Source organism: Athene noctua, chromosome 32, assembly GCF_965140245.1.
Source record: "Athene noctua chromosome 32, bAthNoc1.hap1.1, whole genome shotgun sequence".
NCBI lineage: Eukaryota > Metazoa > Chordata > Aves > Strigiformes > Strigidae > Athene > Athene noctua.
In genome coordinates, this window is record NC_134068.1 from 1,552,527 (window position 1) to 1,574,941 (window position 22,415).

General features: G+C 50.5%; 1 protein-coding gene, 1 long non-coding RNA gene and 3 other non-coding genes across 6 annotated transcripts; 1 reads left to right on the forward strand and 4 right to left on the reverse strand.

Moving 5' to 3' along the window:
- Positions 1–1,914: 1,914 nt before the first annotated feature.
- Positions 1,915–4,298, reverse strand: LOC141972381 (uncharacterized). Of its 2 annotated transcripts, none has more exons than XR_012635369.1 (6): positions 4,274–4,298; positions 3,804–3,837; positions 3,273–3,401; positions 2,513–2,535; positions 2,244–2,270; positions 1,915–2,006 (listed from the first exon to the last, which is right to left on the reverse strand). It is a non-coding gene; the product is annotated as an uncharacterized LOC141972381 (long non-coding RNA). The 2 variants fall into 2 exon arrangements; XR_012635370.1 differs by having other exon boundaries at positions 4,246–4,289.
- LOC141972418 (small nucleolar RNA SNORD31) lies at positions 2,103–2,168 on the reverse strand. Its single transcript, XR_012635388.1, has one exon. It is a non-coding gene; the product is annotated as a small nucleolar RNA SNORD31 (small nucleolar RNA).
- Positions 2,874–3,006, reverse strand: LOC141972419 (small nucleolar RNA SNORD22). The gene has a single exon (XR_012635389.1). It is a non-coding gene; the product is annotated as a small nucleolar RNA SNORD22 (small nucleolar RNA).
- Positions 3,669–3,742, reverse strand: LOC141972417 (small nucleolar RNA SNORD26). The gene has a single exon (XR_012635387.1). It is a non-coding gene; the product is annotated as a small nucleolar RNA SNORD26 (small nucleolar RNA).
- Positions 4,299–7,355: 3,057 nt separating the features above from the next.
- Positions 7,356–21,936, forward strand: HNRNPUL2 (heterogeneous nuclear ribonucleoprotein U like 2). Its single transcript, XM_074930236.1, has 14 exons — positions 7,356–8,050; positions 12,028–12,157; positions 12,274–12,350; positions 12,596–12,735; positions 14,905–14,995; positions 15,087–15,199; positions 16,258–16,524; positions 16,630–16,752; positions 16,896–17,024; positions 17,137–17,305; positions 19,724–19,924; positions 20,046–20,119; positions 21,557–21,664; positions 21,769–21,936. Exons 1-14 carry the CDS (start codon positions 7,405–7,407, stop codon positions 21,835–21,837), a joined length of 2,337 nt encoding a protein of 778 aa, XP_074786337.1. The 5' UTR covers positions 7,356–7,404; the 3' UTR covers positions 21,838–21,936.
- Positions 21,937–22,415: the final 479 nt, after the last annotated feature.

The window sequence follows — 22,415 nt, forward strand, 5'->3', positions numbered from 1 at the left end:
TCGCGACGCGGTTTGCATAAACCCCGCCCCCAGCACGCTTATTTGCATCCCAGGCCACGCCCCCCTTCCAGCCAGCCCCTCCCCGCGGGGGGCGGCGCCGGTTCTGCCGCTGCGGGGGGGGGGGGGGGGGAAACGGCCCGAAATCGGTTAAAAATGGGCGGGAATGGGGGAAACGGGGAGGGGGGGAACAAATAGCAGAGGCCTGGGGAAAAATGGGGAAAAAGTGAGCGAAAAGATGTGAAAGCCCCGGGGCTGGAGCGGGATTTTAAACGGGAACGCCACGGAAATCAGAAATTGAAAGGAAAAAGTTAAATTTGGGGAAAATTTTAAAAATTTAAAAAGTGATTTTAACCAAAAAGGGGGATTTGGAGATTTTAGAGGGGTTTTTTTTAAAAAAAAAAAAGTTCAAAATGGATTTTAAAATGTTTTAAAAGAGGATTTTTAAAAGTTTTGGAAAGGGCAGATTTCAAAAAATTTTTTTTTCAAAAATTCATTTTTTTAAACAGGATTTTAAAGGGTTTTTTAAAGGAGTATGTTTTTTCAAGAGGGTTTCAAAAGCAGACTTTAAAAAATGGTTATTTAAAAAAAAAATATCAGAATTTTTTGGTAAATGTTCATTTTGGAAAAATTCTATCATGTTTTTAAAATGGTCATTTAAAAAATATCAGGATTTTTTTAAAAAATGGTCATTTTTATTATCAGCATTTTTGTTTTAAAATGGTCATTAAAAAAAATTTTATCAGCCTTTTTTAAAAGGACATTTTTAAAAATTTTTATCAGAATTTTTTTTAACTTGTCGGTTTTGAAATTTATCAGAATTTTTAAAAAAATTGTCATCTTAAATTTTACCAGAATTTGTTTAAAAATGGTGACTTTAAAAAAATTTTATCAGCATTTTTTAAAAAATGGTTATTAAAAAAATAATTTACCAGCTTTTTTTCTAAAAATGGTCATTTAAAAAATATTTTATCAGATTTTTTTCTAAAAAGGGTCATTTTAAAATATTTTATCAGTTTTTAAAAATTGTCATCTTAAGAATTTTATCAGAATGTTTAAAAATGGTCATTTAAAATCATTTTTTAAAAAATCGGTCATTAAAAAAATTTTATCAGCTTTTTCTAAAAATGGTCATTTTTAAAATTTTATCAGAATTTTTTCTAAAAAGGGTCATTTATAAATATTTTATCAGGATATTTTTTTGTCATTTTTAAAAAATTTTATCAGTATTTAAAAAGGGTCATTTAAAAAAATTTTATCAGCATTTTTTTTAAAAAAACGGTCGTTTTTAAAAAATTTTGAGTTTTTCTAAAAATGGTCATTTTTAAACTATTTTATCAGCTTTTTTTCTAAAACTGACCATTTCAAAAATATTTTTATCAGAATTTTTTCTAAAAATGGTCATTTCAAAAATATTCTATCAGAATTTGGTCATTTAAAAATATTTTATCAGAATTTTTTCTAAAAATGGTCATTTAAAAAATATTTTATCAGAATTTTTTCTAAAAATGGTCATTTAAAAAATATTTTATCAGAATATGTCATTTTTTAAAAGATTTTATCAGCATTTAAAAATGGTCATTTAAAAACAAATTTATCAGCTTTTTTTAATGGTCATTCAAAAAATATTTTATCAGGTTTTTCTAAAAATGGTCATTTTTAAACTATTTTATCAGAATGTTTTTTTAAAAATGGTAATTTAAAGAAAAATTTTATCAGCTTTTAAATTGCAGAAATGGGACTGAAATATATTTAGAAAACTATCAGAAAAAAAACTTTTAGGAAAAACGTTTGGAAGATTGAAAAAAAAGATTTAAAAAAGGGTGTTTTTAGAAATAAAATAAAAAGCAAAAAAAAAACACCTTTAAGAGCGACTCAGCCCCGTTCCCACCCCCCTCCTGCCCCCCCCACACACAAATTGAGGCCAAACTCGGGGTTTTTTTTCAACCAAAAATGACAATTTCTTTATTCTCATCCACAACGAATCTTCGGCAGCGCTGGAGGCGGCACTGGGGAGGGGGGGGGGGGAAGGAAAAATGGGGTGGGGTGAGAATTAGCCCCCCCAAAAAACCCCCCCGGGAAACTCCGCGCCCCCCCCGCCCCAAGGTGCCTCAGGAGATCGATCAGTCACGGGGATCAGCCTGGGGCGATATCGCTTCATCCTCGGCAAGGGGGGGGGACACCCCAAAACCCCCCCCGGACCCCCAAACCCCCCCCCAGACCCCCCAACCCCCCCCCACACTCACCTCAGCACCCCCAGCCTCTCCATTCACCTGTGGGGACACCATAAAATTTTTTAATTTTTTTTTTATGAAGGGGGGGGTGTCAGAAAATATTTGGGGGACCCCCCCAAACCCACCAACTCGCGGCCCCCCCCCCCCCCCCCAATTTTTCAGGGATTTGTGGGTGTTTTCACGCTGGTCAAAGTGAGCTAGGTTATCTCATCACTAAAATTGGGGGGGGGGTTATATTAAAAAGGACACACCCCCCCCGGTTAAAAAAAATTATCACATACCTGGGGGGGTCCCACTGCGTGACCTGTGGATCCAAAATTAAAAAAAAAAAAAAGGGGGGGGTTAAAGACACCCTGAGGTTAAAGGGGAGGGCAAGGGGGGGTCCCCCAAATTATTCTGCCGGGCCCCCCCCCCCGGGTCAGCCATGGGGTGTTCAGCAGGGAGCGATCAGCCGAACGAGATTCCTGAGTGGGGTCATCACGCCCACATGGGGGGGGGAATAAAAAAAAAAAACCACACACACGCGAAATTTGGGGACCCCCCCACTTACCCCCGAGACCCCAAATTCATCCCTTCGGGATGAATTTGGGGTCTCGGGGGTAAGGGGGGGTCCCTAGAATCAGCCTCCCCCCCCCTCCACGGCCCCCTCAGACCGTCCACTCGGGACGAGGCGTCCTCTTGTCCCCCCCCCGCTGTCACCAGTGGGTTCAACCTTGGACAGGTTCTGGTGATGGGTCGGGGGGGGGTCAGACGCGTGGGGGTTTCCTCATGGGGGGCCGGTAACGGGAACTCACCGGCTGCGGAGAAAAACGGGGACATAAAAATAAAAAAATAAAAATTTAAAAAAAAAGCTCAGTGAGGAGGGTGAGAAACACGTGGGACCCCCCCACACGGGTCATTATTTTTTTTTTTTTGGGGGGGGGGGGTCCGATCAGGGCTTTGGTAACTCGGAGCTGCCATTAGACTCGCGTCGTCCAGCCCAATAATTCATCTTTTCGGACTCGGGGGGGGGACACATAAGCGGCGTGGGGGGGGTCTTACCTGCGTGGGAAGACCCCCACGAGGATTTGGGGGGGGGGCGTCAGCTTCGAGTTTGGGGTTAAATCCTGATGGTTTGCGAGCGGGAGGGAGTCAGGGGGGGTGAAAAGTTGCGAGTTTCCCCCCCGCAGGCTGGAAAAAATGAGAAAAATGAATAAAAATTAATATTAAAATATTTGTGGGGGGGAAAATAAGGATTATTAGAAGGTGATGAAAGGTTTTTCCCCCCCCCCACGCTCGCCAGTTCTCAGCGGGAAAGTGGCATCAGGGTCCCTCAGCCATATGCTTGTCGTTGTCATTCGTCACGGAACAGCGAGGGGATGTGAGGGGGGGGGAGAAAGGAAAAACACCCCAAAATGTACCACCAGCCCCCCCCAACACTCCCCCGCGGGTGTTAGTGCCGCTCAGAACCTGAGGGATTTTTCTCCAGGGGGGTGTCGGAAAGAGAGAGTTCGGTGGGATCATCCCGGCAGCACGGATTTAGGGGTCAAATGAAAGAGTTTGGATAGAAAATTTAAAAATAAAACAACTTACCTGAAGCCGACCAGACATGGTGAAAACGAAAAAGCTAAAAAATAATGAAAAATAAAGTTAAAATATGGGAAGTGAATAAAAATTAGTATTTTTGCAGCACACCCACCCCCCCAGCCCCCGCCGGGATGAGGCCGCTCTCCTCAGAGCCGTCGGGAGCTTCACACCTCGGTCAGTTCAGGTCTGTGAACGGATTCATCACCGAAAGGGCCCCCCCCCCCCGAAAAAAAAAAATTGGGGGACACACGCGCACACACACACGGGTCCCGCTGGCGGGAGAAACCGATCGCCTCAGAGCGCCACAAAATGGCGGCGGGAAGGTGGGGGGGGGTAGAGGAGGCGGCGGGGCCACGCGGAGCCGCGCGGGTGAGGGAAAATCGGTGAGCGAGGCCCCCAAACCACCCCCCCCGAGCGCTCAGAGCGCGGCGCCCCCCCCCCGGCTCACGGAGCAGCGATCGTCCCCACGAACCCACCACCGGCAGCGGCGCCCACAAAATGGCCGAAACGGCGCCGCCCGCGCTCTTAAATAGGCCGCGGGGGACGCTGGGAAGGGGAGGGGCGGGGCCAGGGGGACGCGCATGCGCGGGGCGGGCACCAAGACCCGCCCACACCCCCCCCAGAGCAGGGGCCGGGGATTTGGCGGGAAAAGGCGCCGCGCGCGCCCCCCCCCCCCCCATCCCATCGCCATTTTCTTTGGGAATTTTTAAAATTTTTAATTCTCTGTTTTTAAAAACGCGCTTGTTCAATCTTTTTAAACGGTTTCTTTAAGTTCTTCTCTTTTTTTTTTTTTTGGTAAATATTTTCCTAAATCCCCTTTTTCATCTCATTTTGGATGATTTCTCTTTTAAAAATCCCGCTTGTTACAAAAAAACTTTAAAAAATCATTTTAAGAAACCCTTTTCTTAAAAAAATCATTTAAAAAATCATCTAAAAAACCCTCTCTTCTTAAATCCCCTTTAAAAAACTTTTAAAAATCCCTTTTATTCTCAAACCCCTTTAAAAACCTTTTTTAAAATCCCCTTTAAAACTTTTTTAAACACCTTTTTCTCTTAAACCCCTTTAAAAAAAATTAAAATCCTTTTTCTTAAATCCCTTTAAAAAACTTTTTTAAACCCCTTTTTTCTTAAATCCGTTTAAAAAACTTCAAAATCCTTTTTCTTAAATCCCTTTAAAAAACTTTTTTAAATCCCTTTTTTTCTTAAATCCCTTCTAAAAACTTTTTTAAACCCCTTTTCTTACATCCCTTTAAAAAGCTTTTTTAAACCCCTTTTTTTCTTAAATCTCCCTTTTAAAAAAATTTAAAATCCTTTTTCTTAAATCCCTTTAAAAAACTTTTTAAAACCCCTTTTTTCCTTAAATCCCTTTAAAAAACTTTTTAAAACCCCTTTTTTCCTTAAATCCCTTTAAAAAACTTTTTAAAATCCCTTTTTTTCTTAAATCCCTTTAAAAAACTTTTTAAAACCCCTTTTCTTAAATCCCCTTAAACTTTTTTAAACCCCTTTTTTCTTAAACCCCTTTTAAAAACCTTTTTAAACCGCTTTTTTACCTTCAATCTCCCTTTTAAAAATCTCCCTTTTTCCTTAAATCCTTTCTGAAAACTTTTTTTTAAACCCCTTTATTCTTTATTCCCCTTTTTTAAAACTTACTAAAAAATCCTTTTCCTAAATCCCGCTTTTAAAAACCTTTCCTAAATCCCTTTTTACTTTTTTTTTGGAAACTCAACCCTGTTTTTAAACGATTTTTTTTTTTTAAATAATCTTTAAACCTCCCTTTTTTTAAATCGCTTCTTGAATTCCTTTTAAATCCATTTTCCAAATTCTTCCTTTAAACTCAGCTTTACGAAACCATCTTTTAAAAAATTTAAATCGTCTTAAAATCCCCTTCTACATCTAATTTTTTTCTCTTTCAATCCAATTTCTGATTTCCGTGGCGTTCCCGTTTAAAATCCCGCTCCAGCCCCGGGGCTTTCACATCTTTTCGCTCACTTTTTCCCCATTTTTCCCCAGGCCTCTGCTATTTGTTCCCCCCCTCCCCGTTTCCCCCATTCCCGCCCATTTTTAACCGATTTCGGGCCGTTTTTCCCCCCCCCGCAGCGGCAGAACCGGCGCCGCCCCCCGCGGGGAGGGGCTGGCTGGGAGAGGGGCGTGGCCTGGGATGCAAATAAGCGTGCTGGGGGCGGGGTTTATGCAAACCGCGTCGCGAAGCCCTTGGGCGGTGAGGCGGCGCTCCGTGGGCGGGGTTATGCTAACGAGCCGCCCCCCGCGCGCGCAGGGGCCGCCGGGACGGTTCCGCGCGGGGCCTTTGGGCCGAACGCGCCTGCGGCCGCTTCCGCCGCCACCCGCCCGGTACCACGTCCCGGTCCCGGACCCCTCGGGGTGGCTGGACCGGACCGGGAGCCTCTTCCCGCCGCTCCCCCCGCCCCGGGGAAGCCGGTACCGGTCACACACCACCACCCCCCCTCCCGGGGCCGACGCCGCGTCCCCAAGGGCCGCCCCTTGGGAGGGGGCATCTCCCCCTTTCAAACCCTGCGGCGCTTTTGGCGTCAAACTCGGCAGAATCGGTGCTTTTTTTTTTTCTGCTCAAAGCGTGTATTCCCCCCAAAACCCCGAATTTGTTAAAATAAATCGCTTTCTGTGAGGGAACGAACAGCCCGGGGCGGTGTTTTGGCGGCCCCGCCATTTCCATCCCGCATTCCCCCGTTGCTCCTCCCCGCCTCTGCCCGCGCCCCTCCGCCCGCTCCCAATTTTTTTTTTTTTTAAAAAAATCAATAATCCAACATAAAACAACGTCCACTTTTGCCGCCAAGGCCCTCCCGCCCGCTTTTTAGCGCCGTCCCGGCCTCCCCCGCTCTCCCCGCACCGAAACAAAATGGCCGCCGCGAGCCAGCCGGCGGGAAACGGAGCCCGCCGCCGGCCTCCTCTTCCCCCCCTCCCACCCTCCCTCCGCCCAATCGCAAAGCACCTTTTCCCCGTCTCTAGGCAGAATCCTCCCTCTCCTCTTTCCCATTGGTCCCCTCCTCACCAATCAGAAAATTAACCTCCGCGGGAAGAGAGGGGGGAGGGGAGATGAGCCGTGTGGCGCAGATGCAGCGGAGGGGAGGGGCGGGGCCGAGCCGGCGCGCGTGCGCCGGAAGGGGGCGGTCCCGCGCGTGCGCAGGGCGGCGGGAGCGGCTGCGCGGGGAGCGGCGGCGCGTGCGCAGAGGCGGCGGCCGGGGGCGTCGTGAGGCGCCGGCGGGTTCGTGGCGGCGGCGGCGGCGGCGGCGGGAGCAGGCAGCGGGGCGGGCAGCAGCGGGGAGGGCCGGGCCCGCCGTGCTCGCTCCCCCCTCCCCACCCTCCCCTTCCCCTCTCTCCACCGGCCTCGGCGCTTTCCCGTCGGGCAGGCCCCGCCTTTCCCCCCCCCTCCCCTTCCCCTTCCCCTCCCTCTTCCCTCTCCCTTCCCCACCCCGGGGCCTAGGCCCGACCCCCCGCCCGCCGCCGCTGCCGCCGCTCGGGCCTCGGCGCCGCCGCCTCAGCGCTCCCGTCGCTTCCGCTTCCCTCCCTCCCTCCCCCCCCCCCCCCCTTCCCCTTCCCCCCTTCTCCTCCTCCCCGCCGCCGCCGCCGCCGCCATGGACGTGAAGCGCCTGAAGGTGACCGAGCTCCGGGCCGAGCTGGGCCGCCGCGGCCTGGACTCCCGCGGCCTGAAGGTGGAGCTGGCGCAGCGGCTGCAGGAGGCCCTGGACGCCGAGATGTTGGCGGCTGGACCCGAGGAAGGAGGAGGAGGAGGAGGAGGAGGAGGCCCGGCCGGGCCCGGGGCCTGCAGCGGGGAAGCGGGACCGGCCGGTGGCCCCACGGCGCATCATCACGGCGGGGGAGGCGAGGAGGAGGAGGAAGAGGAGGAGGAGGAGGAGGAAGAGGAGGAGGAGGAGGAGGAAGAAGACGAGGAAGCGCTGCTGGCGGATGAGGAGGAGGCGGCCGGACCCGCGGCGGGAGTAGCGGCGGCGGCCCCCGGCGAGGCGGAGGCGGCCCAGCCCGGCCCCCCGGAGGAGGAGGAGGAGGAGGAGGAGGCGGAGGCCGCCGCGGAGGAGCCGCCGCCGCCGCAGCAGCAGCAACAGCCGCCGCCTCAGGAGCAACCGGTGGCGGAACCGGAGCCGGAGCCTGAAGGCCCCGAGGGCGCCGGGAGCGGCGTGAACGGAGCCGAGAGGCCGCCGGAGGAGGGACCCAGCGGGGACGAAGCCGCCGCCGCCGAGGCCAAGGAGGAAGGAGCCCAGGCCGGTGAGCACCGGGGCGGGGGGGAACCCCCATCCTGCCCCCCCTTACCCCATCCCACCGCGGCCGGGAGCCCCCCGAGGCGCTTCACCCCCTCGTGGCTCTGCCGCTTTGTCCCGCTCTTATCCCCCCCCCCGGGAAAAAAAAAAAAAACCAAACAACAAAACCCCCCCCCGGCGCTCCCCAAACCCCCCCCCGCTTTGTCCCGCCGCTCTTCACCCCCAAAATTCAGGTTATTTCCACACATTCCCCATTCCCAGACGCTTTTTTTTTTTTTTTTTAAATTTTGGAGGGGGGAGGTCTGTTGCCCTCAGCTCTACCCCCCCCAAAAAAAAAAAAATAATAAAAATTTCGCGTTTTAATCTCAACCAGCGGCCCCTGGGAAGCCGCAAAACCGAGCGTTGAGTCCTTCCTCCTCCTCCTCGCTGCCGGTGTCGGGGCGTCGCGGTGGAAATAGGAATCGGTTTCATTTTCCGAGTCGCGTGATGAGGAGGGGGGGGGAAGAAGAAAAAAAAAAAAGGAAAAAAAATAAAAATCAGCTTTTAAAAACTTTTATTTCCAGCGACAACCAGGAAAAAGTTGCGCTGGGAGTTTCCTGCAGACGGTTGTTTATAGGGAATTAATTGATTTTTTTAATTAGTTTTTCTCTGAATATTGGGCAGCGACGGAGGCGGGTGGGAAATTAAAATTATTGACCAGGCCTCGGGGGGGGGGTTAGTGTTAATCAAAGGGACAAAAAAACCTTTTTTTTCCCCAATATTTTTGGTGGTGGAGGAGGACGTGCGGCTGCGGAGTGATTTCACCCGGATTGGGGCAAAAATCTTCCTGAAACGACCCCAAAATTCTCCTTTGGATTGGGTGCGAGTGCTCGTGGTTGAAAAATTTCCGCTTTTGGGTCGGGAAAATGAAAGAAAACGTGGAGATTTGGGTTTTTTCTATTTTTTTTTGCTCGTGAATTGACAAATTTTGCAGAGTGTTTTTCTCGTTTCCAGCCCAGAATCGAGAGGCCGCCTCAGGTCTTCGCCCTCGTTAACGGTTTTGCTTTTCCTGTTATTAATTAACCACCGGACATCGAACCCGACTTTAACCCCGCGGGATGAAAATCTGAGCGAATTTTTAAAATTTTTTTTCAGGGATTTTAGAGCGTGGCGGCGATTTCTAACACACACCCCCCCCCGGGGCTATAAAACTGCCCCGAAACCCCGTTTTTGGGGCATTTTGGGATCCCGAGATCGGGGCGTCGTGGCCGACACGTGGCAAACGGCGGCGCCTCCTCACCCCCGCCCTCGCTTCTGCCCCGTTTTGGGGCGCTTTCAAGCGTTTTGGGGCGCTTTCAAGCGTTTTGGGGCGCTTTCAAGCGTTTTGGGGCGCTTTCAAGCGTTTTGGGGCGCTTTCAAGCGTTTTGGGGCGCTTTCAAGCGTTTTGGGGCGCTTTCAAGCGTTTTGGGGCGCTTTCAAGCGTTTTGGGGCGCTTTCAAGCGTTTTGGGGCGCTTTCAAGCGTTTTGGGGCGCTTTCAAGCGTTTTGGGGCGCTTTCAAGCGTTTTGGGGCGCTTTCAAGCGTTTTGGGGCGCTTTCAAGCGTTTTGGGGCGCTTTCAAGCGTTTTGGGGCGCTTTCAAGCGTTTTGGGGCGCTTTCAAGCGTTTTGGGGCAGTTTGAATAATTTTCAGACACTTCGAAGAATCGTTTTGGGGCGCTTTCAAGCGTTTTGGGGCGCTTCGAAGAATAAATTTGGGGCATTTGGAATCATTTTGGGGCGCTTCAAAGAATAAATTTGGGGCGTTTTGAATCATTTTGGGGCGCTTCGAAGAATAAATTTGGGGCGTTTTGAATCATTTTCAGACACTTCGAAGAATCGTTTTGGGGCGTTTTGAATCATTTTCAGACACTTCGAAGAATCGTTTTGGGGCGTTTTGAATCATTTTCAGACACTTCGAAGAATCGTTTTGGGGCGTTTTGAATCATTTTCAGACACTTCGAAGAATCGTTTTGGGGCGTTTTGAATCATTTTCAGACACTTCGAAGAATCGTTTTGGGGCGTTTTGAATCATTTTCAGACACTTCGAAGAATCGTTTTGGGGCGTTTTGAATCATTTGGGTGAGTTTTCTTCGAAGCGCCCCAAAATGATCCTCCGAAGAAGCGTTTTGGGGCGTTTTGAACGATTTTGAGGCATTTTAAAGAATAATTTCGGGGCGCTTTGCGGGATCATTTTGGGGCACTTGGTAGAATAATTTTGGGGCATTTCAAAGGATTTTGAGGCACTTCGAAGAAGAATTTTGAGGCATTTTGAATCATTTTGGGGCTTTTGAGTGATTTTGGGCATTTTGAAGGATGATTTTAGGCGTTTTGAATCATTTTGAGGGGCTTTGAAGGATTTTGAGGCACTTTGAAGAATTTTGAGGCATTTTGAATCATTTTGGGGCTCTTGAGTGATTTTGGGCATTTTGAAGGATGATTTTGGGGCGTTTCGGATGATTTTGAGGTGTTTCGAAGAATCGTTTGGGGCTTTTTGAATAATTTTTGGGGAGTTTTGAACCATTTTGAGGTGCTTCGAAGGATGATTTTGGGCGTTTTGAATCATTTTGAGGAGCTTTGAAGAAGAATTTTGAGGCATTTTGAATCATTTTGGGGCTTTTCAGTGATTTTGGGCATTTTGAAGGATGATTTTGGGGCGTTTCAGATGATTTTGAGGTGTTTCGAAGAATCATTTGGGGCGTTTTGAATAATTTTTGGGGCATTTTGAACCGTTTTGAGGTGCTTCGAAGGATGATTTTGGGGCGTTTTGAATCATTTTGGGCATTTTGAGTGATTTTGGGCATTTTGAAGAATGATTTTGGGGCATTTTGGATCACTTTGGGCATTTTGAAGGATGGTTTTGGGGCGTTTCGGATGATTTTGAGGTGTTTCGAAGAATCGTTTGGGGCTTTTTGAATAATTTTTGGGGAGTTTTGAACCGTTTTGAGGTGTTTCGAAGGATGATTTTGGGCGTTTTGAATCATTTTGAGGAGTTTTGAAGAATAATTTGGGGCATTTCAAAGGGCACTTTGAAGAAGAATTTTGAGGCATATTGAATCATTTGGGGGCTTTTGAATCATTTTGGGGCATTTTGAAGAAGAATTTTGAGGCATTTTGAATCATTTTGGGGCTTTTGAGTGATTTTGGGCATTTTGAAGAATGATTTTGGGACGTTTTGAATCATTTTGAGGCTCTTGAGTGATTTTGGGCATCTTGAAGAATGATTTTGGGGCGTTTCAGATGATTTTGAGGTGTTTCGAAGAATCGTTTGGGGCGTTTTGAATAATTTTTGGGGCGTTTTGAACCGTTTTGAGGTGCTTCGAAGGATTTTGGGCGTTTTGAATCATTTTAGGGCGCTTTGAAGAAGAATTTTGAGGCATTTTGAAGAATGATTTTGGGGCGTTTTGAATCATTTTGGGCATTTTGAAGAATGATTTTGGGGCGTTTTGAATCATTTTGGGCATTTTGAAGGATGGTTTTGGGGCGTTTCAGATGATTTTGAGGTGTTTCGAAGAATCGTTTTGGGCGTTTTGAATAATTTTTGTGGAGTTTTGAACCGTTTTGAGGTGCTTCGAAGGATGATTTTGGGCGGTTTTGAAGAAGGATTTGGGGCTGTTTGGAAGAATCATTTTGGGGCGCTTCAAAGGATCATTTTGGGCGTTTTGAACGATTTTGAGGCATTTTAAAGAATCATTTTGGGGCGTTTTGAATCATTTTAGGACATTTTGAATCCTTTTGAGGTGCTTCGAAGAATAACTCGGGGCATTTTGAATCATTTTGGGACGTTCCCACGAACAATTTGGGGCCGCTTCGACGCGGAATTTTGAAACATTCAATAATTTGAATTTTACCGGAGACGCTCCCGGACAGGCGACAACCACCAAACCTCAAGCTTGAATTTTGGGTGGTTTTCCTCTTTTTTTTGGTCAAACCTGACGCCGTTTTTCCTTTTTCCCTTTGCCCCCGGCAGCGGACGAGGACGACAAATCCAAACCGGCCGGTTCCGACGGGGAGCGAAGAGGCGTCAAGAGACAACGGGACGAGAAGGATGAGCACGGCCGGGCCTACTACGAGTTCCGTGAGGAAGCCTACAACAGCCGGTGGGTCGGGGGCTGATCCTTGTCCCTCACGTGTTTTTTTTCCCCGTTTCAGATCTTCCCACCTTTATTTTATTTTTTTTTTCTTTAAATTTTAATTTTTTTATTAATTTTCACAGCTCCAAGTCTCCGCCGCCTCCGGAGGAAGAACCACGAGAAGGAGAAGATGACGAAACCGTCGTTATTCTGGACACCTGTACGTGGGCAGGCGACGAGCCACACCCTACCTCAAATCGCTGCTGTTATTTGGGGGGATTTCAGGCATTTTTAGGGACGGGGGAATGGTATTTTTTAGATTTTTGAAGCACCCGGGTGGTTGGGACGCTCGGAGAAGCCGACGCGGGGGCTTCTCCTGGCCGCCAGGCTACTGGCACTAACAACTCATTTTATTTCCCTCGGATATTAACAATTTGTGGTTTTTTTTTTTTTTTTATTTACCAGATACTTCTGATCTTCACTTCAAAGCCAGCAAAGACCGTTACGGGGGGCAACCGCTCTTTTTTGAGAAGTTCCCGTCCCTCTGGTCCGGCGCCCGCAGCACCCACGGCGTCACCAAGGGGAAAATCTGCTTCGAGGCGAAGGTTTGGTGTGGGGGGGGGGGTGTCGGGGTGCTCCAGTCCCTCCGTTTTGGGGAGAGGGGGGTGGAGAATCCCTGAAACAAACAGTTTGTGGGGAGCGTGGGGCTGGGTTTGCTAAGCTGGGCTTAACGGCGGGAGGACGCGGCGCGTTTAAAAGCTAAAAGTGTTGTGCGAGCAGCATCGGGGCTGTTAACGTGGGTCCTGTGCCCTGGCGGGGGGGGGAACTGGTTAAATTTGGGGGGCAAACGCTGCACCGGGGCCTTCCCTGGCGCTTAAATGCTGCATTTGTGCAGCAAAGTGTGTATTTTCTGTGAAATGGGCACAAGTGCTTTCACTCTGGGGAATGGGCCCAAACGATCCGGTTCTGGGAAATGGGTTTAAACGATCCGGCTCTGGGAAATGGGTTTAAACGATCCGGTTCTGGGAAATGGGTTTAAACGATCCGGCTCTGGGAAATGGGTTTAAACGATCCGGCTCTGGGAAATGGGTTTAAACGATCCGGCTCTGGGGAATGGGTTTAAACGATCCGGCTCTGGGAAATGGGTTTAAACGATCCGGCTCTGGGGAATGGGTTTAAACGATCCGGCTCTGGGGAATGGGCCCAAACGATCCGGTTCTGGGAAATGGGCCCAAACGATCCGGTTCTGGGAAATGGGTTTAAACGATCCGGTTCTGGGAAATGGGTTTAAACGATCCGGCTCTGGGAAATGGGCCCAAACGATCCGGCTCTGGGAAATGGGCCCAAACGATCCGGTTCTGGGAAATGGGTTTAAACGATCCGGCTCTGGGAAATGGGTTTAAACGATCCGGCTCTGGGAAATGGGTTTAAACGATCCGGCTCTGGGAAATGGGCCCAAACGATCCGGCTCTGGGAAATGGGCCCAAACGATCCGGCTCTGGGAAATGGGCCCAAACGATCCGGCTCCGGGGAATGGGCCCAAATGATCCGGCTCCAGGGAATGGGCCCAAATGATCCGGCTCTGGGAAATGGGCCCAAACGATCCGGCTCTGGGAAATGGGCCCAAACGATCCGGTTCTGGGAAATGGGTTTAAACGATCCGGTTCTGGGAAATGGGTTTAAACGATCCGGCTCTGGGAAATGGGCCCAAACGATCCGGCTCTGGGAAATGGGCCCAAACGATCCGGCTCTGGGAAATGGGCCCAAACGATCCGGCTCTGGGAAATGGGTTTAAACGATCCGGTTCTGGGAAATGGGTTTAAACGATCCGGCTCTGGGAAATGGGTTTAAACGATCCGGCTCTGGGAAATGGGTTTAAACGATCCGGCTCTGGGAAATGGGCCCAAACGATCCGGCTCTGGGAAATGGGCCCAAACGATCCGGCTCTGGGAAATGGGCCCAAACGATCCGGCTCTGGGAAATGGGCCCAAACGATCCGGCTCTGGGAAATGGGCCCAAACGATCCGGCTCCGGGGAATGGGCCCAAATGATCCGGCTCCAGGGAATGGGCCCAAACGATCCGGCTCTGGGAAATGGGCCCAAATGATCCGGCTCCGGGGAATGGGCCCAAACGATCCGGCTCCGGGGAATGGGCCCAAATGATCCGGCTCCGGGGAATGGGCCCAAACGATCCGGCTCTGGGAAATGGGCCCAAATGATCCGGCTCCGGGGAATGGGCCCAAATGATCCGGCTCCGGGGAATGGGCCCAAACGATCCGGCTCTGGGGAATGGGCCCAAACGATCCGGCTCTGGGGAATGGGCCCAAACGATCCGGCTCTGGGGAATGGGCCCAAACGATCCGGCTCTGGGGAATGGGCCCAAACGATCCGGCTCTGGGGAATGGGCCCAAACGATCCGGCTCTGGGGAATGGGCCCAAACGATCCGGCTCTGGGGAATGGGCCCAAACGATCCGGCTCTGGGGAATGGGCCCAAACGATCCGGCTCTGGGGAATGGGCCCAAACGATCCGGCTCTGGGGAATGGGCCCAAACGATCCGGCTCTGGGGAATGGGCCCAAACGATCCGGCTCTGGGGAATGGGCCCAAACGATCCGGCTCTGGGGAATGGGCCCAAACGATCCGGCTCTGGGGAATGGGCCCAAACGATCCGGCTCTGGGAAATGGGCCCAAACGATCCGGCTCTGGGAAATGGGCCCAAGCAGCCCGGTGGCGCGTGGCTCCTTCCCCACATCCCCGTGTCCCGCTCCCCGCAGGTGTCCCAGTACCTCCCAGTGAAGGAGGGCAGCGCCGAGGTTCCCCTCTTCCGCGTGGGCTGGTCCGTGGATTTCTCGCACTCGCAGCTCGGTAACGCCCCGTTTCCCCCCAAAACCCGTCAGAGGTGTCCCTGTGCCCCCCCCCCTCCCCGTGGAGCCTAACGCGGGGGTTTGTGCTGCAGGGGAGGACGAGTTCTCCTACGGCTACGACGGGCGGGGGCTGAAAGTGGAAAACGGGCGGTTTGAGGAATTCGGGCAAAGTTTTGGGGAGAACGACGTCATCGGCTGCTTTGCGGTGAGAGGAGGGGGGGCGCTGGGAATAGCGGGGGGAAAAAGGGAAAAATGGGGAGTGACGGGGGGAGAAATGGGGAAAAAGGGAAAAATGGGGAATAACGGAGGGGAAGTGGGAAAAATGGGGGATAATGGAGGAGAAAAATGAATAACAGAGGGAAATGGGGGGAAAATGGGGAAAAAGGAAAAAATGGGGAACAGTGGTGGGGAGAAATGGGGGAAAAAGGGAAAAATAGGGAACAACGGAAGGGAAAAATGGGAATTGGGGAATAATGGAGAAGTGGGGAATAATGGGGGGGGAAAAACGGAATAGTGGGGGGAGAAATGGGGGAAAATGGGGAATAATGGGGGAAAATGGGGAATAATGGAGGGGAAATGGGAAAACTGGGGAATAATGGAGGAGAAAAATGAGGAATAACGGAAATGGAGGGAAAATTGGGATTAGTGAGGGGAAATGGGGGGGGAAGGAAAAAATGGGGAACGATGGTGAGGAAAAATGGGGGATAACGGGGAAAATGGAGAATAATGGAGGGAAAAAATGGGGAATAGGGGGGGGGGGGTGAAGGAAAAAATGAGGGGAAATAGGGAAAAATGGGGAATAACCAGGGGGGGAAATGAGGAATATTGGGGGGAAATAAGGACTAATGGAAACTGGGGAATAATGGGGGGGAAACTGGGGAATAATGGGGGGAAAACTGGGGAATAACGGGAAAAGAGAATGATATTAAAAATGGGGGAATAACGGGGGAGAAAAATAGGAAATAATAGTGGGGAAAGGAGAAATAAGGGGGGAAAAAGGGAAAAATGGAGAGTAAGGGGGGAAATGGGGAACGGTGGGAGGCAAAAAAAGGGTCGGAAATAATGGAGGAAACGCAAAAAAAAAATAAAAAGGAAGAGGAAATGTGGAGGAACAGGAAGGAGAAGGGTGATAATGGCAGAGGAAAAAGGGAATAAGAGGAGGCGGGGTGGGAATAACGGGGCCAAACGTGGTGTTTTGTTGTTTTTTTGTTGTTTTTTTTTTCTCCCCCCCCCCCCGCGCTGGCGACGTCGTTCGTGGCGCAGAATTTCGAGGGCGAGGAGCTGGTGGAACTTTCCTTCTCCAAGAACGGCGAGGAGCTGGGGGCGGCTTTCCAGATCGACAAGGGTTCCCTGGGCACCCGAGCCCTCCTGCCCCACGTCCTCTGCAAAAACTGCGTGGTGGAGCTCAATTTTGGGCAAAAAGAAGAACCTTTTTACCCCGTTCCGGAGGATTTCGTCTTCATCCACTCTGTCCCCGTCGAGGACCGCGTCCGCACCCCGCTGCCCCCAAAAACCACAGAGGAGTGTGAGGTGAGGGCCCCCCCCTCAGCCCCCTCCGCACCTTCCCTGCTGGGAATCCCACCTCCTGCCTCACCTTTGGCTGCTTTTTTGGGGCGTTTTGGCCTGTTTTTGCAGGTTCTGTTGATGGTGGGGCTGCCGGGCTCGGGGAAAACCCAGTGGGCCCAGACCCACGGCCGGGAGAACCGGGAGAAACGCTTCAACATCCTGGGGACAGAAACCGTCCTCCACCAGATGCGGGTGAGCCCCCGCCCTCCCCGTGGTGCATTTTGGGGGCATTTCCTCTCGTTTTAGCTTCTTCCCACGTCTCCTAGAAGCTGCTCCTAACGTAGAATTAACAGCGGGTCCCCAAACTGTCTAAATTTTGTGGTTTTTCTCCCCAGACGAAGGGCCCGGAGGTGGAAGAGTTGGACGCCAAGAGCAGAGACCAGTTAATCCAGCAAGCTGCTCAGTGCCTTAGCAAGCTGGTTCAGATCGCGCCCAGAGCCAAGAGAAACTTCATTCTCGACCAGGTACCCTCAAAAAAAAAAACAAAAAAAAAAAAACAAAAAAAACAACCCAAAACGCCCCAAAATCCTTCCCCCTGTGGAGGCGTCAACACTCGTTGGGTTTTCCCGCCCCCAGTGCAACGTCTACAACTCGGGGCAGCGGCGGAAGCTTTTGGCCTTCAAGGGCTTCGCGCGGAAGGTGGTTGTGATCGTCCCCCCCGAGGAGGACTGGAAGAAGAGGCTGGAGCTGAGGAAGGAGGCCGAAGGGGAGGACGTGCCCGAGTCCGTCATGCTGGAAATGAAAGGTGGGGTTGGGGGGGGAAAGGGGGAGATTTGGGGGGGAAAGGGGGAGATTTGGGGGGGAAAGGGGGAGATTTGGGGGGGGAAAGGGGGAGATTTGGGGGGGGAAAGGGGGAGATTTGGGGGGCAAAGGGGGAGATTTGGGGGGCAAAGGGGGAGATTTGGGGGGCAAAGGGGGAGATTTGGGGGGCAAAGGGGGAGATTTGGGGGGCAAAGGGGGAGATTTGGGGGGCAAAGGGGGAGATTTGGGGGGGGAAAGGGGGAGATTTGGGGGGGGAAGGGGGAGATTTGGGGGGGGGAAGGGGGAGATTTGGGGGGGGGAAGGGGGAGATTTGGGGGGGGAAGGGGGAGATTTGGGGGGGGGAAGGGGGAGATTTTGGGGGGGGGGGAAGGGGGAGATTTTGGGGGGGGGGGAAGGGGGAGATTTGGGGGGGGAAAGGGGGAGATAGATTGGGGGGGGGAACAGTGTGGAATTGGGGGAAAACCAGCAGGTTGAGGGGAAAAAAGGGGCAGGGTTGAGTGAAAAAACTCAACCTTTTTGAGGTTAAAAACGTGAGATTGGTGGGGAAAGGCGTGGGAGTGAGGGGAACAGGGCAGGATCGTGGGGGGAAATCCCACAGGTTGGGGGAAAAGTGGAATTGGGGAAAAACCAGACAGATTGGGGGAAAGAAGTGTGGGAGTGAGGGGGAAGAACCGACAGACTGGGGAGGAAAACCCAGAGATCGGTGGGGAAAAAATAACATGGAGGGGAAAAAAGTGTGGGATTGGGGGGAGAGTGACACTGAGGGGAAAAACTGGGGGGTTTGGGGGGAAAATTTGAGGAAAAAATTCAGGGATTGTTGAAAATTGAGGGATTTGGGGGGGAAAACTTGAGGAAAAATTTCAGGGATTGGGGAAGATGGAGGGATTTGGGGGGGAAATTTGAGGAAAAATTTCAGGGATTGGGGAAGATGGAGGGATTTGGGGGGGAAATTTGAGGAAAAATTTCAGGGGTTGGGGGAAAATTGAGGGATTTGGGGGGGAAATTTGAGGAAAAATTTCAGGGATTGGGGAAAATGGAGGGATTGGGGGGGGAAATTTGAGGAAAAATTTCAGGGATTGGGGAAAATGGAGGGATTTGGGGGGGAAATTTGAGGAAAAATTTCAGGGATTGGGGGAAAATTGAGGGATTTGGGGGGGAAATTTGAGGAAAAATTTCAGGGATTGGGGGAAAATTAAGGGATTTGGGGGGGAAATTTGAGGAAAAATTTCAGGGATTGGGGGAAAATTGAGGGATTTGGGGGGGAAATTTGAGGAAAAATTTCAGGGATTGGGGGAAAATTGAGGGATTTGGGGGGGAAATTTGAGGAAAAATTTCAGGGATTGGGGGAAAATTAAGGGATTTGGGGGGGAAATTTGAGGAAAAATTTCAGGGATTGGGGAAAATGGAGGGATTTGGGGGGGAAATTTGAGGAAAAATTTCAGGGATTGGGGAAAACGGAGGGATTTGGGGGGGAAATTTGAGGAAAAATTTCAGGGATTGGGGAAAACGGAGGGATTTGGGGGGGAAATTTGAGGAAAAATTTCAGGGATTGGGGGAAAATTGAGGGATTTGGGGGGGAAATTTGAGGAAAAATTTCAGGGATTGGGGGAAAATTGAGGGATTTGGGGGGGAAATTTGAGGAAAAATTTCAGGGATTGGGGGAAAATTGAGGGATTTGGGGGGGAAATTTGAGGAAAAATTTCAGGGATTGGGGAAAATGGAGGGATTTGGGGGGGAAATTTGAGGAAAAATTTCAGGGATTGGGGAAAATGGAGGGATTTGGGGGGGAAATTTGAGGAAAAATTTCAGGGATTGGGGAAAATTGAGGGATTTGGGGGGAAAATTGGAGGAAAAATTTCAGGGATTGGGGAAAATGGAGGGATTTGGGGGGGAAATTTGAGGAAAAATTTCAGGGGTTGGGGGAAAATTGAGGGATTTGGGGGGGAAATTTGAGGAAAAATTTCAGGGATTGGGGGAAAATTGAGGGATTTGGGGGGGAAATTTGAGGAAAAATTTCAGGGATTGGGGAAAATGGAGGGATTTGGGGGGGAAATTTGAGGAAAAATTTCAGGGATTGGGGGAAAATGGAGGGATTTGGGGGGGAAACCAACAGATTGGGCGGGAAAAAAGCGCCGGGTAGCGAGGGAAAAGTGCGGCACTGAGGGAAAACCCAACAGACCGAACGGAATAAACGAGGGATTGAGGGGAAAAAAGTGCAGGATTGAGAGAAAACCCGACACTTCGGGGTGAAAAAATGAGGGATCGGGGCCGGGGGGAGTCGGCGGGGAAGGACCCACCGGGTCGCGCTTTGCTGAGGCCTGGCCGCCATTTTGCGGAGCCCCAGGCCGAGGGCGGCGGCAGCTCCCTCAAGGCTCCGTCTCGCCGTTAATTGCGTTCGCAGCTAATTACTCGCTGCCGGAGAAGAACGATTACCTGGACGAGGTGATCTACGGGGAGCTGGGCAAGGAGGAGGCGCAGCCCCTGGTCACCAAGTACAAGGAGGAGGCCCGGAAGCTGCTCCCGCCCTCGGAGAAGCGAGCGAACCGCCGCAACAACCGCAACAAACGCAACCGCCAGAACCGTAACCGCGGGCAGGGCTACGGTGAGGCCCAGCGGGGGGAAAACGGGGCGAGTTGGGGCCTTCCAGCCCCCGATTCTGTCGCTTTGGGGGTTCCCTCTCACACGCACCCCGCTGCATTGTGTGTTCTCTCTCCCCCCTCCAGTCGGGCAGCGCCGAGGTTACGACAATCGCGTCTACGGGCAGCAGCAGTACTGGGGACAGCCTGGAAACCGAGGGGTGAGTCCCCCTTTTGGCCCGGTTCACCCCAATTTTGTTTCGTTTCACCCCACTTTTGGTGTGTTTCACCCCAGTTTGGAGCCGTTTCTTTATTAAGCGGGAGGGGGGGCTAAAAAAGAGGGAGCCAGGGTGGAAAATTCATCTTGGTAGGGAAGTGTTGGCTCCTGGGGGTGACTGGGAAAGGGTCTGGGGGGTCCGGAGGTGGCAACTGGGGGTCCGGAGGTGGCAACTGGGGGTCCGGAGGTGGCAACTGGGGGTCTAAAGGTGGTAACTGGGGCCCTGGGGTGGGCAACTGGGGGCCTGGGGTGGGTAACTGGGGGTCCAAAGGTGGTAACTGGGGGCCTGGGGTGGGCAACTGGGGGTCCAAAGGTGGCAACTGGGGGTCCAAAGGTGGCAACTGGGGGCCTGAGGTGGGCAACTGGGGGTCCAAAGGTGGTAAGTGGGGTCCTGAGGTGGGCAACTGGGGGTCCTGAGGTGGGCAACTGGGGGTCCTGAGGTGGGCAACTGGGGGTCCTGAGGTGGCAACTGGGGGTCCAAAGTGGGTAACTGGAAGTCCAGAGTGGGCAAAGAGGAGTCCAAAGTGAGCAACTGGGGGCCCAAAAAAAAAAAAAAAAAAAAAGTTCAAGGTGGCACCTGAAATAGGTTAGTAGCCAAGATACGGGAGTGCCCAAGATGGTGGCTGAAACAATTTGGTAGCCAAAATAAATGGGCGATAGCCCAAATAAATGGGCACTTAGAATAGTTACGTGCTTGGGATAAATTGGTGCCCGAGATGGTAGCCAAAATAAATGGGGGTGTGAAATAAAGGGGTGTCTGAGATGGTGGCCAAGAGAAATTGGTGGCCAAAATTATATTGATACCCAAGAGTGTGGCCAAAATATTCTGCTGCAGTTTGGTACCCACAGGAACTTGGCACCCAGGATGAACGGGTGCCCCGGATGGTAGCCAAAATAAATAAACGGGTGCCCAAAAGAAATTAATGCCTGGTGGCGACTAAAATAAATTGGTAGCCAAAATATATGGGTGCCCAAAATAAATGCATGCTGGTAGCCAGAATAATTTGGTGCTCGAGATAAATTAGTTCCCAAGATTGTAGCCAAAATACATAAATGCTTGCCCAAAAATAAACTGGTGCCTGATGGCAGCCGAGATAATTTGGTAGCCAAAATAAACGGGTGCCCAGGATGGTAGCCGAGATAATTTGGTAGCCAAAATAAGCGGGTGCCCAGGATGGTAGCCGAGATAATTTGGTAGCCAAAATAAACGGGTGGCCAAAACACATCAACGGGTGCCCGAGCTGGTGGCCAAAATCCTTTAATTTATCGACCCCAGGGCCTGACTTAGTGGCCCAAACACCTCGTGGCCGGGTCCACAACCCCTCACTCTTTTTTTTTTTTTTTTTTTTTTTTTTTTTTTTTTTTTCTCCGCCCCCCCCAGGGCTACCGTAATTTCTACGACCGTTACCGGGGCGACTACGACCGGTTTTACGGACGGGACTACGACTACAACAGATACCGGGACTACTACCGGCAGTACAACCGGGAGGTAACCAGGGGGGCCGGGAGTTTATCGCCCCCACCCCAGTTTAACCAGTAAAAATTAATTTTTTTAAATTTTATTTTTAATTTTTTAATTTTTTTTTTTTCCAGTGGCAAAATTACTACCAGGACAGAGACCGATACTACAGGAACTACTACGGCTACCAAGGGTACCGGTGAACCCCAACCCTCCGCCCCCCCGAAACCGCAGAGGGGGGGGGCACCACTTCCCAAAACACAACCGATGGAAACAGGGCTGGGGAGGGGGGATGGGGGGGTGGGAGGGAAAAAAAAAACAAAAAAAAAACATTAAAAAAAAAAAAAAGGAAACAAAGAGGGGAGGGCGGGGAAAAAAAAAATGGAAGGAAAAAAAAATAAAACCGCAAGGGGAGAAAAAAAAAAAAAAACACACACAAAACACGCGGGAAAAAAAAAATTTAAAAAAAAAAAAAAAGGACAAAAAGAAAACTGTAAATTTTTTTTTAAAGTTTGTTGAAAAAAAAAAAAAAAAATATTGTCTTATTCTATAAAACATTTCAAACTAGTTAGAGATTTGTAATCCAAATGTGTGCGGAGAGAGAGAAAGAGAAGGAGCATCGGCCCCCACCCTGCGAGCAGGGCTTGGGTTGGGGAGGAAAAAACGCAAATTTGGGAAAAAATAGAAAAAAAAAACCACCCTGGGGGGGGCGTGGGGGGGGTGGTGGTGTTATTTTGGGGTGGGACCAGGCGAAACGGTGAATTGTTGACTTGGCTGATTT

Excerpts from the sequence above, each read along its gene's own strand:
- HNRNPUL2 (XM_074930236.1), top strand. The coding sequence starts at position 7,405 with ATGGACGTGAAGCGCCTGAAGGTGACCGAGCTCCGGGCCGAGCTGGGC. Across the intron at positions 8,051-12,027 it reads GGAGGAAGGAGCCCAGGCCG|CGGACGAGGACGACAAATCC; the intron begins GTGAGCACCGGG and ends TGCCCCCGGCAG. Across the intron at positions 12,158-12,273 it reads GAGGAAGCCTACAACAGCCG|CTCCAAGTCTCCGCCGCCTC; the intron begins GTGGGTCGGGGG and ends TAATTTTCACAG.